Below are 17845 nucleotides of genomic sequence, written 5' to 3' on the forward strand. Positions count from 1 at the left end.
CAAGATGTATGCACTGAAAGATAAGCAGGGTAATATCATCAGCAATTTCGAAGATAAGAGGAAAAGCAGAAGAATAATTCTATACTGACCTGTAGAATGTCCAGAGCAGCCACGATACCTCCATTAAGTATAGAACAAATTAGAGGCTCATTCTATAACTAGCGGCGAAGTTAGGAGGGCCTTGCAAGACATGAAGCGAAGAAAAGCGGCAGGAGAAGATGGAATAACAGTCTATTATCACAGATGCATGGGATATCTTGCTTGGACGCGCCGTGGTTGCTTAGTAGCTATGATGCGGGGCTGCTAAACACGAGGTCGCGGGATCGATTCCCGGCCATGGCATTTTGACGGGGGCGAAATGCGAAAACACCCGTGTACTTAGATTTACGTGCACGTTAAAGAACCCCAGGTGGTCTAAATATCCAGAATCCCCCACTACGACGTGCTTCATAATCAGATCGTGGTTTTGGCATGTAAAACGCCATAATTCAATTAAGATATCATGCTTGGAAAGCTTGCAGCTTTTTAAACGAAATGTCTCACAACTTCAAGGGTTCCAGAGAACTAGAAGAATGCCAACATTGTACTAATCCACAAAAAGGGAGACGTTAGAGAACTGAAACATTATAGGCCCATTAGCTTACTTCCAGTATTGTTTAATATATTCACCAAGATCACTTCAAATAGAATAAGGGCAACACGTGAGTTCATTCAACCAAGGCAGGCTTCAGGAAGGGATGCTCTACAATGGATCACATCCAGGTCATCCATTTGGTAATCGTTAAGTCTGCGGAGTACAACCAACATCTGTATATAGCTATCACAGATTATAAAAAGGCATTTTATTCAGTAGAGATACCAGTAATCATAGAGGCACAACATAATCAAGGAGTACAGAACACTTACGTAAATACCTTAGCAAATGTCTACAGAGATTCCACAGCTACTTCAATTCTCCACAAGAAACGTTGGAAGATAACTTCAAAGAAAGAGGTCAGACAAGGAGACAGAACGTCTCCAATGCTATTCACTGCGTGCTTAGAAGAAGTATTCAAGCTATTAAACTGGGAAGGCTTACGAGTAAGGATCGACGGCGAATATCTCAGAAATCTTCAATGTACAGATGACATTGTTCTATTTAGCAACACTGCAGAAGAGTTATAATAAATGATTGAGGACCTTAAAAGAGACAGTGTAATAGTGGGGTTGAAGATTATTATGCAGAAGACAAAGGTTATGATGAATAGCCGGGCAAGGGAACAAGAGTTCACGATCGCCAGTCAGCCTCTGTAAGGAGTACGTTTACCTAGGTCAATTAGTCACAGGGAACCCTGATCACGAGAAGGAAATTCACCAATGAATAACAATGGTTGGAGCTCATACGGCAGACATTGTCAGCTCCTCACTCGAAGCTTACCATTATCATTGAAAAGGAAGGTGTACAATCAGTGCATTCTACCGGTGCTAACATATGGGGCAGAAACTTGGAGACTGACAAAGAAGCTGGAGAACAAGTTAAGGATCGCGCAAAGAGCGATGGAACGAAGAATTTTAGGCGTAACCTTAACAGACAGGAAGAGAGCGGTGTGAATCAGAGACCAAACGGGGATAGCCGAAATGCTAGTTGACACTAAGAGAAAGAAATGGAGCTGGGCAGGTTATGTAATGCGTAGGTTAGATAACTGGTGGACCATTAGGGTTGCAGAATGGGTGCCAAGAGAAGGGAAGCGCAGTCTAGGACAGTAGAAGACTAGGTGGGGTGATGAAATGAAGAAATTTGCAGGCGCTAATTGGAATCAGTTGGCACAGGACACGGGTAATTGGAGATCGCAGCGAGAGGCCTTCGTCTTGCAGTGGACATAAAATGGGCTGCTGCTGCTGCTGATGATGATCGTCGTCCGAATAAGTAATGTAAATAAACACATAAAAACTTAGTGAGGGTTCATATTTCCGCAGCCAACCACTCTTGTGTCCCTCGATAGCCCCTACGCTGTGCCACACACTATCAATCAACCAACTAGCCAAGCAGTCACTTATTCAGTGAATAAGTCAAGTGACGTTGAGTTATAGATATTTCCTCGTGCATCACAATTAATGCTAACTTGTTCTCCAGAGCTCGACACATGGAACCGGTGCCTTCACCCCAGCTTCCGCCACGTCGGCGTCTGAAGCCGCAGCCGAAGTCGCAGCCGAAGTCGCAGCTACGGTCGCGCCGAATCACGACGATTCATTGAGCACCCTATACTTTCGAGACGGCAAGCGACGCATCGATTTTGTGCTCGCCTATGAGAAGCTCGATGACCGCGTGCTGGAAAACCGTCGTGTCACCTTCGAAAAGAACCTGCTCAAAGAAGGACTGGAACTGGAACTCGAGGATGCCGTGGTACGCTTTCTGATTCGCCATTGACTAGAACCGGTAATCGGTAATCTGTTAGAGCAACCGAATTTATGTCAGGAGAAGTGAAGGGAAGCACAATCCAGAGGCGCTGATCATAAGGATAGCAAAAATCAGTACACACTTCACAGAAGACGATAAGCTCTATTTCTATAGACTACAAGGTATACGCAAGTGCTCGAAACGTAAAACATAACCCAATATCGTACACACTTTCTGAGAATGACCAGAGATGCAACACATGCAAACACAATATATGAACAAGAGACCCGCGACCCTTCAACCAAACTCCTTGGAATAGTGGATCGCTCCCCGATGTGGTGCTAATCCGGAGCTCTAGAAATCTATGGTCGACATCACCCAGCAAATTCTTGAATGAGACCAACTAGTTAAGGCCTGGGCAGTTGGGTCCAATAACAAACGTCAATTCTTTCTGCATATACCAGACATTGTCAGATTCCGCCATGTTTGCATTTTAGGCCACTCATCGGCGGCGAAGCGACTCTGTTTCCGAGTAGAAAACAAACTACAATGCAATGCGGCGGTATCGCGGAATTTGATAACGTCCAAAGTAATATACGACGATGGCAAAATGCTAGTTGGCGCAATTAAATTAGAAAAACGACATGCATAATTGGAGATGGTTGGGAGCAGTCATCGTCATGCAGCGGGCATAAATTAGGCTATTCGTTGCGATGATGATCTGTCAGGGAAGTAACTAGTGCCAATATGAGAAAACTATAACGTTTATAGTTTCAATTCTTTCGACTTTAAATGGTATCCATGAATGCAAAGCCGTGCTCCTTGTGTGGATCCTAAAATTTAGGCACGGGACCAGCGTAAAATATAATAACGCTTAACGTCCCATGGAAAGTTGGATGTGCAGATTGTGAGAGCTCAGTGTCCTTGGGGCTCCGCACCTGAGCAGGAGTCACCGACACTATTTGCCGACCACGGCGGCCACATTCCGATATCAGCACAATCCAAAAAATTTCCCTGCACCGAGATTTACGTGTACGTTAGATATCCTCAGCTCGTTGAAATCGTGACTGGCGACGAGGAAGCGGCAGGGCGTTCTTTATCTCATCGGCAGCACTCGCACAGCAGCATGTATTTTCGCCGTCATCCGACTGGAGCAGACCTTGTTCACCGAAATCACGCTTGAGAGCAGCATGATATCACTGCGCAAGCGCTCCATTACGCGTTCTTTTAAATATTTTGCGGTCTTTCTTTGCAACCCGGCAAAAGGTCTACGTGAGAGGTATCGTAAACGCAACGACTCGATTGGTCGTTTCGGAATGTGCTCTACAAATGTACATATCCTACTTGGAGTGCTCAGCGAATAATTAAAAAGTTGGGTTGCAAAATTTATAATTTAGTGAGCTACGGGGAAACAAAAAATTGTCTGAGTTACTATAGGCTATTGCGAAGAGTGTGCATTCGATTCCACTCGCTTCCGACGCGCCTTTCATTTTTAAGTTCTTGGCTTAAGGAGGTATGTGGGACGCACTGTATATGTTACCTCACGGCGACGACCACAGCGCCGGTGACGGCAAAATTCGCTTGGAGTGTCCGTATAATTGCTGTCGCAATAAAATGCACTAGAAAACGCGCATACTTGATTCGCTCTTGCGTCGCTCTATGCAGGCATCCCGTGACGGCAAGACCAACTTCCTCAAGGTCCACGCTCCATGGGAGGTGCTTATAAGTTACGCAGAGAAGCTGCACCTTCGCATGCCCATCAAGGTACGCAAGGCTGTTGATGATTCATAGTCTCACTGCCTCTAAAGGTGCGTCCAGGCTAGCCGAAGGAACTGCCGCGTCAAGCATGTCCCCGCGGAAGCCAAACTTTAAACACAACATACTTGAAAATAAAGCATTTCTCGAACCGTGAGGAGCACCACCGGCTCAAGTTATTTATAACAATTCTTCGATATGTAAATCACCAATTACTTTAAAAAAAAGAGGCTATACTGCTGTGCCGAAACCGCACCCTCGTGAACTTTTCTATACAGCGTTTCTCTCAGCAGCTACTAAAGATATATATATATATATATATATATATATATATATATATATATATATATATATATATATATATATATATATATATATATATATATATATATATATATATATATATATATATATATATATATATATATATATAAGGGAAAATAAAGGGCGGTACTCGTCTTTGCTTCATCCTTTAGGCCATCGGTTGACTGTCGAGCTTCGAAAGCGGTATAACGGCTTTAATATTCTCATACCGAGAACTATCGGCCGTTCGATATGAGAATTGGGAAGGGAATATTTGATGTTGCCATCAAGAACAACTCCCAGAAATATGCTCTGAGGAGTACTGAGGTTGCTGTGGCAATTTCTGTGTTAGTGACAGGAGTAGATGAACGAGAGTTCTGACTCGAGTGGAAAACAACGAACTGTCATACTGTGCTTTCTTTGCGTTAATTATTAATGCAATAACGTCGGAGCAGTCGTAAATATTCCCAAGATCAGTGGTCAAATATCTAGTAAAAGTATAGATGGACTTGTCACTTGTAACTATATCATCTGCACAGTAGAAAGATTGCCTGAATGTTCAGGTTAATAACTAAATTCAGGTCAGTAGTACAGTCACGTCAATAAGTAAATCAGTAGAAATGAGGGCGAGTGTCGAGCAAGTTGGGTTAGGTGAATAGTTATAATACGCAGCGTGAAGTATGGGACTTTGAAGAAGACAGACATGGAGTTGAGCTGCAACTAGCAGTTACAGAACATGTGATATTGCGTTTAATGTATGACCAATATGAAATAACCACAACAACAAAAACAACAACAACAGTACGTCTGGTGCTTGTCAGTTTTTCCTAACCGAGGGCACTTACGCGTTTTCTCACTAGAAGAGAAAACGCGGTTGTAAATTTCATTTGGGTGTGTCCAGCAAGTTAAGGAATTACAGCGGAATCTTCGGCTGCAGTTTTCTGCGTCGTAGAGTGATACAGTGGTACATAGAAAACGATCTCAGATTTTCAGTTTGTATATTGTGCTTTATTTGTTTTTCTCGGCGTTTAGCTACTTTTAGATAATATAGCTTTTGCGTAATGTAACTGCGTGACATCACATATGTCAAGTACAACAAGCGTCATAAATACATGTCTGATTTGAATTTTGATGTGGCGCAATGTGTGCCAAGGTTTGTACAATGCGGAGGCGTATACAAGCGTATGAGAATGTGTAGTGTTTCTGTTTACTTATCTTCGATATGCAAGTGACTTGCCGCCAGTTGCTGCTACGTTTTTGGCAAGGTGGCGCCACCTTCCACATCACACTATGCAGTTTTGACATGTGAGAAATAAACTTGTTCGCTAACTCTATTCCTTGGCTCTCGCAGAAGAGGGGCCGAATGGTGCCTTTTCCGACGCTTAAAGTTGGCGAGGGCGACTGTCCGGCACTGCCAGACCTCAAAGACGTGAGTAACACATCAAGTATCGCAGAGGTTTTTGGAATACATCTGTGGAACAGGCCACACAGTACTAGTTTTGTTAGAATAGCTTTTGAGGTTGCATTCTTTACTCTCCAAATTGGCATAGTCATCTTATCTGTCCACAGTATGTAGGTCGCAAGTCCACTTACACACGCAACGCACGTGTTAGGAATATGAAATGTGCCAATAATTGCGCAGGCCATAGCTCCTGCGACAATACAGAATGAACAGTATACTTGCCTTACGGCTTAAGAACGTCACAAAATAATACAAGGACGTTGCGAACAAAGTGTACACATGTAGCACTGTCAGCATTCGTTTCATGCACTGCGAGGTAAGATGCACAGGGTAACGGGAACGAAAACCATAGGTAGCCAACACAAGACTAAACTTGACCACCAATGCCCATGTGAGAAATGACCTTGAGCTGGAGATATAGCGATGGCGCACTCACACAGGTATCATCGTTCCGATGAATGCAGAAAGCTTCAAAATTCATCGCAGGAATTTCCAAGCATTCACGGAACAGATACATGAAATATTGAGCATGACCTCCGAGATCGGGCCGCGTCCTCAGGTAGCATAGCGGGCCGCCAGATCTCGGAGGTAACGTGCTGAGCAAATCGGTTCTGCAGAAGTCCCCAACATGGAGAAAGTTTCAATAAGGAAATCAAAAACGAACTGATATCCTCCTGAGAGTACCACTCAGCTACAATAAACGTTTTTTTTTAGTGTGTAAACAGAGTGTCGCAGTTGAAAACAAAGTTGAAGTGACGTTTCACTTCGTGAATGCGGGTTACGCCCAAGCCTTAGCATTCTTATATAACTGCGATAACAATGATATGGACACTCCAGACACACTTCTGCCATCGGGGTCGCCGCGATGTTCCGTATAAAGTCCGAGGGTGATAACGTCGTCCCCGCGCACCGTATGCTGCATGTGCGAGTGAAAACGTGCGACGGTGAGACGAATCGCGCACAAGGGAGGAAAGCGGCAAGGAAACGCGGGAGGGAGGGGGTGGGGGCTTTAACTCTGGTAGGAACTGCTTACGTAGCGCAGCCGCCTGCGCCGTATCTTGAAAGCGATCTGCAAATGGCTCATACCATTGTGCGTCCCGTGTTCGTGCCGCTCTGTTTGCGTTGAAGCGATAGACAGCACGAAGGTCACTTGGCTCGCTCCTGCTGGCGCGCTTTCTCACGCCAGCACTTGTTCAGTTCGTGCCCGGCGCTCTGCAACGACTTCGGGGCCGGTCGAATCGTGGTTGGCCCGCCGCCGCTTGCATTGCTGCTTCGTTCTTCTCGCAAGGCGCTCGGCAACTCGTACACGAGAGGAACCCGGTACCTCCATAGCGCGCGCACAACCCGCAGCAACTGCAAGAGGAGGTCAACACAGCGCCCTTCGCTGTTCAATATGGGGAGGCGACAAACCGAGAACTACAAGTAGTTCAATACAGTACCCGCGCAAACAATGACAGCTTTACCCCCCACCACACAAAGGGCTAAACGCACAGGAAGCGCGGGACTGGAGACAGCTCCAGACCAAGATGTTCCCCAACTTACACAAATACAGCATCTTCTCAGAACAATACAAAGACGCATGCCCCTAGTGTAAAGAACAGCCCACTGCCTACCACGTCATGTGGGGGTGTACGGGCCCCAAACCGCCAGACATACAAACACAACATCCGGAGGAGCAGTGGAATGCCACCCTGTCCAGCCCAGAACTAGAGGCCCAGCGCGGACTGGTAATCCAGGCGAGAGCAGCAGCCAAGGCCACTGGAGATTTGAAATGAAGACTCCACTTACTGTACATTGTTGTCTCAGTATTTCTTTCCTCTTTTGTGAATAAATGTTTTCTACTACTACTACTACTACAATTCGCGTACCCTCTACCTCTGGGAAGCTTCGCCTCTTTTCTCCTTCCCCGCTTCGCTCAATGCCACCTAGACTTTCGGCGGCGTTGGTTTACCGTGCGCTCCTCCGTATTTGGCCCGGCGCGCGATTCCCTTCTCCTCGGCCAGGTGCCTTCCTCCTCCGCTTCCTTTCCGGCTTCACACAACCCCTCGACGGCTCTCAGTGCCCCTAGCCATTTACGCTCGTGCGTAAAAAAAAAAAACGCCTTGATCTTAGAATTCAATCTGGGACTAACGCCTTTTCAGAAGAGTAGCAGCTTGGGCTTGTTGGTTTTCCATCCTGGTGTTAAGAGCGCAAAACGTAGACGGGACACGAAACAAGAAGACTACACCACAAGCGCTTGTGATGTCGTCTTGTCGTCTCCTGTGCCGTCTACGTTTTTCGCTGTTAACACCTTTCCGAAGCGGCCATTAGACAGCGCACGGAATTGTTCTGCAACTCGAACCTTAGGAACACATAATGAACATCCAGTATTTCCGGCTGATATGCTCACTGAGTGGACGAATAAACGAACAGACGGATGAAGGAATGGACCGAATGGATGGATGGATGGATGGAGCTCTCGTCCCCTGAGCTTCTTTAGTGTTTCCCGCATCGTCACTTTGCGCCGTGATTTCGAATAATGGTAGGAGTAGTCTCTTTGAAACTGCGCGTTGGGCATCCGCAGCAAGCGCTTACCTGTTGCTGTTGTTTTCACTTGCCTTAATATGACGTCTCTAGTGGGAGAGATGCTACGAAGGATAAACTTTCTTTATAATAGCAGTCACTGTCTAGGTTGGAGGAGTGCTTAACATTATTGTCTTCGAATAAGACTCGAATCTTTGCAGTCTTGAAAACATTTCTAGCTACCATCGACTGCAAACGACTCCATACGTGTCCCGTATCCGGGCCCCTAACACGCCTTTCGATGTTCGCAGCTCGAAGAAGGCTCGACAGAACTCGAAGTTGAAGCAAAGCCAACCAAACTGCACACCCTGTGGGCCAGGTTGTGGACACCGTTCCCCTACGACAAAAAACTCATACCGGACGAGAAGCAGTTCTTCACCGCCGAGTTTGTGTGCCAGCGAGAGCCGATGTGAGTAGCCAGCGTATACAGATGTTTGTCTGCAAGTTGCTTGCCCACCTCCTCCTTCCGCCCACAATGGTTGACACGCCGCCGGGTTCGAGAAGGCTTGTAGACCGTAGTGATACTTCTTATGCTAGTCGCACGTATTGCGTGCATTGCTGCAGCTGAGCATAGCGACCCAACCCTGAGCTCGTCTGCTTTAAGGAGTGGTGACATGAAATTCTGGACTGCACTTTTGCGCTAAATGGAGGCCTCGGGACTAAGAACTCTAGAAAAAGATAGTGGCGAACCTCAGAGGACCGTTCTAAATAATTTAATATATTAGCTTTTCTAGGGCGAGGTTTGGTTTCGTACCCCTGAAAGTGACTGTGTCGTGATCTCGTGGCGCAAAACGTCACGTGGGATCGGGACATGGTGACGTTTCGGCACTCTCTCCGGGTCGCTCGGCCGTCGGTTATGCGCCGGACCTCGTGACAAATGGCAGCGTAGGAAGGGACCGATGTGCTGCTCCCACGTGATAACCTTATGCATCCTGACCTCATGAAACAGACGCCTCCTGAGAAATTAAACTGAAACTGGCCGTAGAAAAGCTGTTATACACTAAATTATTTGGGCTGCCCTGAGGCGCTAGTGACTATTTGTTCGAGGCTTTCGAGGTTATGAGCCTCGTTTAACGCAAGACAAATAAAAAGTAAAAAAAATATCACGTGAGAACTGCTTTATTGGCCGTGACACTGATACCTCAAGCGCTCGACTGCAACGACCCCGCATAACCTGCCCACAAAAGATGGAAGGGGTTGACATCATGAAACAACGCCGTCTCCGGGACAATTTAGTGATGGATATTCCTGGAAGCCTTTCGACCTGAGACTTCTGATGCATATTTTTTGTTATGGGTTAATTCGGAGGCTACTCGAAAGGTACAGTGTGAACCGACATTCTTCAAGAAGCCTCGCACCGCAGCAACATTGAAAGGAAGATAGAAAGCCTTACTGAGCTGAGCTACATTGGTAAATTCCGCTTCTGTAACAGAAAAATTACCATTTTACCGCGATAGTAGGTAGGCAAGCCATAAAAAGCGCAACGACGAAAGACGGGTGCCGATACCCCCCCCAGATGTTCCCGCAGTAACGCGCCGTGACATTATTGAAAGTGACACCGTCTGCTCAGGTGCAATGACTTCTTTGTTGGTGAGAAGGACGATGTAGTAAGATAGCTAAACTAAGAACTCAACCTAGCAACCTACGAAATCATATAAAGCGCCACAATGGCCTAAAACCGACCAAGCGCACTAAAATCCGTGATGTCACATTTATAGTTACGTTTAAGCCAGAAATTCAAAGCAGAAGAAGTTGGCATTCGTTGGCAAAGTTGGCTTTAGCAATAACCAACCTTTCTTGGCCGAGTCAAAGTTTTGACATCAACAGTTTACCTGTCTAAACAGATTTATTATTATTCTTGAGTATCCCCTTTTCGGAGTGACATAGAAACAGGCCTGGAGTGTGGCCTGATCCCGGCGACCAGAACCGGTAACGCACTCCCTCACCAGAGCAGGATTGGCCACCCTGGTGCAGTACTTGGCCGCAACCTCCTATATGAACACAACAGTATGGGAGAGGCCTTTGCCCTGCAGTGGGCATAACCAGGATGATGATGATGATGATGATGATGATGATGATGATGATGATGATGATGATGATGATGATGATGATAACACTCCGCATAGTTGACGGGGTTACGTCGAGTCGAGGCGCATTTTTGAAAAACGGGGAAGGATTTATCTCCTACGTCCCCGAGTACAGTTCGCTTTCGGTTTATGTTCAGCTCAGAAATTGACACCAAATAGGAAATTATTTGAGCGGCATTTGCATATTACCGCTCTGCAACACCAAGTTGGTTACCTTTGTAAGGGACTTGGTAAGCCAGAAAAAAAAAAGAATGAAAATGACAGACGGGTGGCGACGCCGTTGTAATGTTCGGCGCCAGTAGGCCGTGACGTCATGTACTTTGACGGTGTCTATCTGCTCCAAGTTAATTCTGTTATTGGAAAAAATTGAGTACATTGCATGCTAAGACAGGCGAAGGCTGAAGTCGGCAACTTTCAAGAGCTTTGACTGCGCGACAGCCGCCCAGTTAGAGAAAAAAAAAAAGACGATTCTTTATAAGTCATGAAATTGCACCTACCTGACAGCGCTGTGGTTCCGGCACTAAATGTTAGAATAAAAGTGACTTTCATTTTTTTTTAATAAACCACATATTGCGGCAAAGTTAAGGAACAGTGCTTTACCAGTATAAATGGATTTAGTGTATATATTCAGTGTCCCTTTAAACGGTTTAGTATAGCTCCGATATATTAGTGGCAGAACCGATCACTCTTGCCCCTATGTCTGTGCAGGTACCTGATGCAATACAAGGAGACCTTCTTCTCGCAAGCCATTCGAAGCCGGATAGCGTGGGAGGTGCTCATGAGGGCTGCGTACGAAGACAAAGAAAGTCAGAGAGGTTATAACAACTTCCCATAAAGCCGTGCATGCAAGCTTCCGGTTGATTTCAGGAGGATTGAGAAAACCCTACGCGCTGTTTGGGCAAGCATACGTAATCAAAGCGGAAAAAATAAACCATGGAGTATCCTATTAAACTCACTCTGGGGGTGCTATCGTTAAACTATCATAGCAAGGATGGTCAGTGTTTGGATGTGTCTTGATGCTTGTTGCTTCATGGCGATAGCCTTGTGACTATATTTGCTACGATGTATCTGGCTGCATTGTCTTAAAGTGCAAAGCGACCATATTCTTATAAATGCAGGAAACAATTGGACTCAGCTCGAATGCATAATCCATTGCCAAACTATTGCCCACGTCATTAGCCATTGCACGTGCCAATCCAGATGCAGATTGCTGCATCTATAACACAACATAATGTTAAAATTTCGTTAAATTTTGTTGAAAATCTTTGAACTAGTAGATTACTTTGAAGCCAGAAAGACAATGTTTATGCAAATCCACGAGTTGACCATCGTTCCCATTCTGGCTGAGCGGCAATGCTTCCAGCTTCCTAGACACTAGAGCCAAAATTTCCACTAGTATGTTATGTCGGAAAAATTAATTTAAGAAGAACTTGTGAAGGCCGAACAATGCCAGATGCATTGTGAAAAGTGTGATGGAAGTCAGGTGTCACTTCAGGCTTTGCGGTTTTTGTTTACGGAGGATCAGTTGCTATAATAAGTGGGATGCACCGGTCAGGAGGTTTCACGGAGAGTGACGTCAGTTTTTCTAATTGCAGTCCTCCATGGATATAAATATACACGAAAAACATGGACGCATACTTAAAAGAAAAACACTGTAAATGGTTAGCGACTGAAATTTGCGAAGACTTTTGAAGAACGACCTTGCTGTTCGGAGAAACATAAGCTAAAACGACACACGAAAGGTGGGAGACATGCTTAGAAGTAAGAAACTGGAAACAATCGACCGCTGTACGGTATCGCCGCTATTTTGGTCAGATTACGTAGCGCACGGTGTTCTAACTTTGCCGTTGGGGTGAATTTTGTTTGCGGCGAGTCCTTTGGACAAGTCACTAATCACTGCAGCTTTACAAACGCTCTTACGTTTGAAGGTTTCAAGAAATGCACGCTTCAAACGAAGACGAAAATGACGCACCTGCTATGTGCTTCATGAAAATGTGACTTCGGGAAACTGTGCGCTTATATAAATCGTAACGGACACCGACACGAAGCCTTTTGTCAGTAATCGTAAAGCAAAGACTTTTCAATTTTGTTATTTCTCTACCAACGACAACAGTGTTAGGAGAGGAATGATACCTCACAGCTTCAGTAGACAACGTATTTAGGCGAGTGTATTTTTCTTTCTAGTAAACAGTTTCGTACTGGACTTTTAATTCCAGAAATTAACCAGTGTTTCAACCGAATGTTTTGTCTTTTTGTTTTATGGCCGCAGGCATACACAAGCTACTCAACGACGACGTCTACTTGGAAGCCTACCCTTTGCATGACGTAAGAGGAGGACATCTTAGAACCGGAACATGCACAGGCTCTGTACATTTGCGGACTATTATTTGTGCTCTGTATTACTCTCACCTTTTGTTTATAAATACGTGCACGAAATGTAGTGTATCTCGATTGTATGGCACATAATGTAGTGTTTTAATAATGCTAGGTGGTTTAGTGCGAAGCAGGACAGAGGGACACGCGAAAGACGAGGAGGAGTGCTTCTGTGTTCCTCTCTCCTGCTTCGCGCTGCACCACTTAACGTTATGGAACACCAACTAGCCTAAACCACTACTCTTCTAAGTAGTATGTTCATCTAGCCCTACATGAGTAACTTTCTGGAATTAAGTTACACTTCTGTTACGCTTTCGTTCCTTTTGTGACATTAACATTTATTGTTACGGGCTTGACTGTGAAATACGAAAATGTTGTCATAATATTATGTGTGGCAAGAAAGCTACGCTAAGCAATGTGGTTCTTATTTTCATTTTCGTTTTTATTGTATTACCCTAAAGACCTCCTAAAAGAAGGGGGGGGGGGTGTTACATAAGGGATAAGATATACAGAGAATGAACAAAATATCTCTAACAGTCATAAAATACACAAGTATTATGTTTATTATCTCTTCCTGTTATATATATTATTATATCACTAATCTACATGTCCCGTCATATTTAATATTCAGCTTTGACCGTGCTCCCTCATATTGCTTTAGTACTGCCAATGTTGGTTAGGTGAGGCATGTGAATTAGGTGAAACGTAAGGCTGCATTTTCTCTTGCAAACCTCTGTCTTCTTTCGTATCAGAACTGGAGTGAAGGAATTCTGACTGAAAGCTGGTGATATTCGCGGCGAATAGTTGCCGCGGAGTTGCGTTGCCGCCATTCCAGCAGTGAGTCGTGTTACAGGACATTACGTTACGCGATAATGAAAGTTGGTGGTCGATAACACGGCCCCCGAAATCAGTGATCCCAGAAACCGCTGCTGCATCTTTAAATGACTTTCATTCTTCCTGACATCCAACATTAACAGTGTTCTGAAGGTACTTCGTTGCATTACTTCCACCGCTGATTTTTTGACCATCTTCTCATCGAGCATTTTTTGATTGCGCTTCTCCTTCTGAACGATGCAACATCGAGTTAGTGAAACTTCACGCTCTCTTTTCAATTCAATAACGCGCCTTCCGCAACAATTTACTTGAAAAATACCTAAATTGTCGTACACCAGATAATATAGGCACGATTGGTATAGCCAGGAATTTCTTTCTGGGAGGGGGGGGGGGGGGGGGGCGTCTACTTGATCGGAGAAGGGGAGTGGCAGCAGGTGTGCGTCACGTCTTTGCATACCAGATATCCTGGCATACATAAATTTTGGGAAGGCGAGGGGGAAATGTGCTAAAATCCCCAGTGTCCTTTATAAACTACGTTATTCAGTAAAGTGTGAAGCATATTTATTGCTCTATATCCCTGACAGTTTTGAGTTACTGCTGTCTAGTTTTGGTAACCATTTTGTTTACAGCATTAAACAATTACACATACCCTCGACTCTCGTTAATTACACGTCGGCCATTAATTAGACTTTCTGCTTTGTACGAAGGCACTATAATGTCCCGGCGAGAAACCATACGTTGCTATGGAATAAAATGTCGCTTAGTGTGCCGCTTCGGTTAATTCGACTCACGCTGGCATCCTTTCATGACCGCAGCGGTTATTGAGGCTTGAAAAACAAGAAATTCACAAGACGGTGCTACTGCTTGTTAGGCCGTGAACATGCTTCACTTTACCTTTAATTTACTTTTATTCTCAGTCGTTTCAAGAACTTTGGTTTTCTTTTTAGTTCAATACTGAGGCAGCGTTTAAACAGGTCGGCCCTCTTTGCTTAAAGCCGATTCAGTAGCGCTTCGAAAGTGAAAAGAAGGAATGCACTACAGACTGCCTCGAACAATAAAAAAATATTTGAATTTGTCCATATTTGCCGCCGTTCGCTAATTGGATCTAAATATCTACTAAGCCAGCACGGCAGGCGTGTTTTGGAAATAGGATTTAATTGGATTGACTTTCCCGGTGTGACTTCCTGGCCACGCCTCTGATAGTCAGCAACTAAGCATGCTTTTATTTCATCCTCTGATTGACTTATTCTAGGTAGACCGTTTTTCCATCGGATGGAGTCGGAACACCTGGAAACATCCGCTCATTACCGTTGCAAGAATTTTTGAATGCTTTAGAACGTCCTTTCTTATTTATACATTGAACTTCTCTCTTTGCCTACGCGTATGTTTGCAGTTATACTGCATGTTTAGTCATTTTAATGCGCCCGCTACTGTGCTAGCCCTGCTAATTTGCCGCAAAGTCTAACGATGAATTAATTGCGCAGGGTCCCATCGGGAGAGGGTCCTTCGATCCTCTCAAAGAAGTTCCCACCGATAGGAGGGTAAGTTCGCTCAACTTGCTACACTAATAGACAATTCAACGAAGCCCAGAATCAGGCTTGGCTGTAGGAATTTCAATTTAGGAGCTTTCCGTTTTGATGATGTATGCAGCAGTATACTCGGACAGGGAATGAAGCCCAAATTAAGAGTCAGAAGTTTTCTTGCTGAATTGCTCATTTTTCGAAGACATGACATATAGATAACGTCAGTCTAAGTCGTCACAAACTTTCGCAGTTATTTGCGTATTGGGTCCCCTCTCTCTCCGCTATAAGGATGTACTGTACTATCACGCGTCATTTTTGCTTCTTGTCGGTGTTCGTTTTCATGAAATTAACGCCGTTATCTACTTGTCACTCTGAGCAAAACGTCCCTACAGTATCAGAAATTTCTTGAACGCCGTTGCCAAATCTACAGCAAAGAAGGCGTTCCTTATCAAAGTGTACAGACATCACGAAGAGTGTTAGACTTTCTCTTCTGTGCAGAATCACCAGAGTCACTCAGGAAGGAACAGCGATTATTGTATAAATGGCGGACGCCCTTTTCCCATGAGATTCGACGATCAATTAAAAAAAAGACGAGGTTTTGCGTGCCAAACCACTATCTGATTATGAGGCACGCCGTAGTGGGGACTCCGGAATAATTTGGACCACCTGGGGTTCTTTAACGTGCGCCTTAATCTAAGCACACGGGTGTTTTGGCATTTCGGCCCCATCGAAATGTGGCCACTGTGGCCGCGGGGTTTCGATCCCGCCACCTCGTGCTTGGCAACCAAACGTCATAGCCACAAAGCAATCACGGCAGGTAAAGATCGACCACTATACCCACCGCTGTCGTTGTGTTTTGAGCGTTGCTTGTATTTCTGGGCACACGTGCGCCTAGTAAACCGGTAAATTCTCAGCTCACTATTGAGTCTAGAAGCGTACGGTGAAGGGCTAGTTGGTATGACATTATGAGAACAAAGAAAAAATGCGCTAAAAAGGACAAGACAGAGAAAGAACCACACGACACAGGCGCAGACTGCGCCTGTGTCGTGTGGTTCTTTCTCTGTCTTGTCCTCTTTAGCGCAGTTTTTCTTTGTTCTCATAATGTCACTATTGAGGCCGCGTTTGACTTTCCCCCTTCACTCCACAAAGTGACAATGTCTAGTCGCTCTGCAGTGTCGTTTTATTGTTGCACACTGAGTTATCTTAAACCTTCAGGTAGTACATTTTCCTCCCATGTTGGTGCTTTCTTCCCCCCCCCCCCAAAAAAAAAGATACTCGTTTGTAGATCTGCTTCTTTGCAATAAATTTAACGTATCTTTTCTCCCTTTGCAATACAGCTGCTTTATAGTGAATGGGCCCGTCCGGCAGCATGGTACAAACAACAGCCGCTGGGACTCATCAGGTTTGGCATTTTCTGCCGATTTTGGGCTTTGCGTGACGCTTCAGCATTGGTCATCCGATGCTTTGGAATACGCTCACCTCCAATTTTTACAGGCATTAGAGTGAATGTGCATTGACTACGGATGTTCGGTCGTCGTGTTGTGACACTCTACATTCGCTGCACCGCCTTTACACTGTCCCCACTCTACTCACGAAATTACATCATAAATGGGCAACCACTGTGGAAGTATAGTCTCGTGGCCTGCCGCGACAAAATATTAAGCCTTCGTTTTTACATGAACGTGGTGATGAGACTCCCTTGGGGGTCATGCTTAAATGAACAGCCGAGCATTCCTTGCTTTCACCATGAAGCTTCTTCATGCTGTGTTGCCTATTCTGTGTTCTTATCACGTAGTTAGAACGAAATATTAGAAATAGAGTGGTACACCTTGAACAAGTGAGATCAAAGTCGTATCATTCGTATTCGCCTTGAGGTGCTCATTGAAGCGTGATTAGTTACGTTTAATTATGCAAAATTTTCAGTATTCATTTTAGCGCATGAATTACATTTGAGAAGTTGTAGAGCCCGCTCATAAGCACACAAATGAAATTGATTCCTTATGGTCAGAATTTTCTTGGCTGTTCTTTTTTTTTGAGCTCGGAGTAATAATATCCATGAAATATATAGAAATGACATCAGTGCGCGCTTCCGTGTCTGTATTGCAGCTCCCTCAACCATGTTTCTGAACAAAAAAGCCACATAAACATCAAAAACCAACTATGAACAAAGTCGACATGGTTTACGGAACGTGGCCAATAGATATGACGTCAGTACAGTTTTCTCGGCCGCCCGCAAATTGTCTATCATGTGCCCTATGATAAACAGGAAACTTGAACAGGGTGCCAAAAAAAAAGAAAAAAATTATTGCGGCGTTAGACATGTGTCCACTTTTGGGCCTTGTAACATTAGTAGTTTATCAGATTCAACTTAAGTACTAGAAAACGTACATTGGACAGAGTGGTAGGTGTATTAATATTACACTAAAAGAACACAAACAATCACTTAACAACCCTAATGCCTCACATCTAGCGTCGCATTGTTTCAATTGCCGTTCTAAACCTTCGTTTGAAGACACAAAAATTTTTTCAAGACACAAATCCCAAACCACACGGGAAATAATCGAGGCAT

At 44.6% G+C, this 17845-nt stretch overlaps 1 protein-coding gene across 1 annotated transcript; it reads left to right on the forward strand.

Moving 5' to 3' along the window:
• Positions 1-4129: 4129 nt before the first annotated feature.
• Positions 4130-16777, forward strand: LOC140213452 (anoctamin-6-like). The gene is made up of 8 exons (XM_072284686.1): positions 4130-4141; positions 5787-5864; positions 8711-8868; positions 11255-11361; positions 12816-12871; positions 15238-15294; positions 16614-16678; positions 16771-16777. The coding sequence occupies exons 1-8, from the start codon at positions 4130-4132 to the stop codon at positions 16775-16777; spliced, it is 540 nt and encodes a 179-aa protein (XP_072140787.1).
• Positions 16778-17845: the final 1068 nt, after the last annotated feature.

This window comes from Dermacentor andersoni, chromosome 10, assembly GCF_023375885.2.
Source record: "Dermacentor andersoni chromosome 10, qqDerAnde1_hic_scaffold, whole genome shotgun sequence".
Lineage (NCBI taxonomy): Eukaryota > Metazoa > Arthropoda > Arachnida > Ixodida > Ixodidae > Dermacentor > Dermacentor andersoni.

Bases quoted from the DNA above. Each gene is read 5' to 3' on its own strand.
- LOC140213452 (XM_072284686.1), top strand. The intron at 8,869-11,254 runs GTGAGTAGCCAG...ATGTCTGTGCAG, and splicing joins GTGTGCCAGCGAGAGCCGAT to GTACCTGATGCAATACAAGG. The intron at 11,362-12,815 runs GTTATAACAACT...TTATGGCCGCAG, and splicing joins AGACAAAGAAAGTCAGAGAG to GCATACACAAGCTACTCAAC.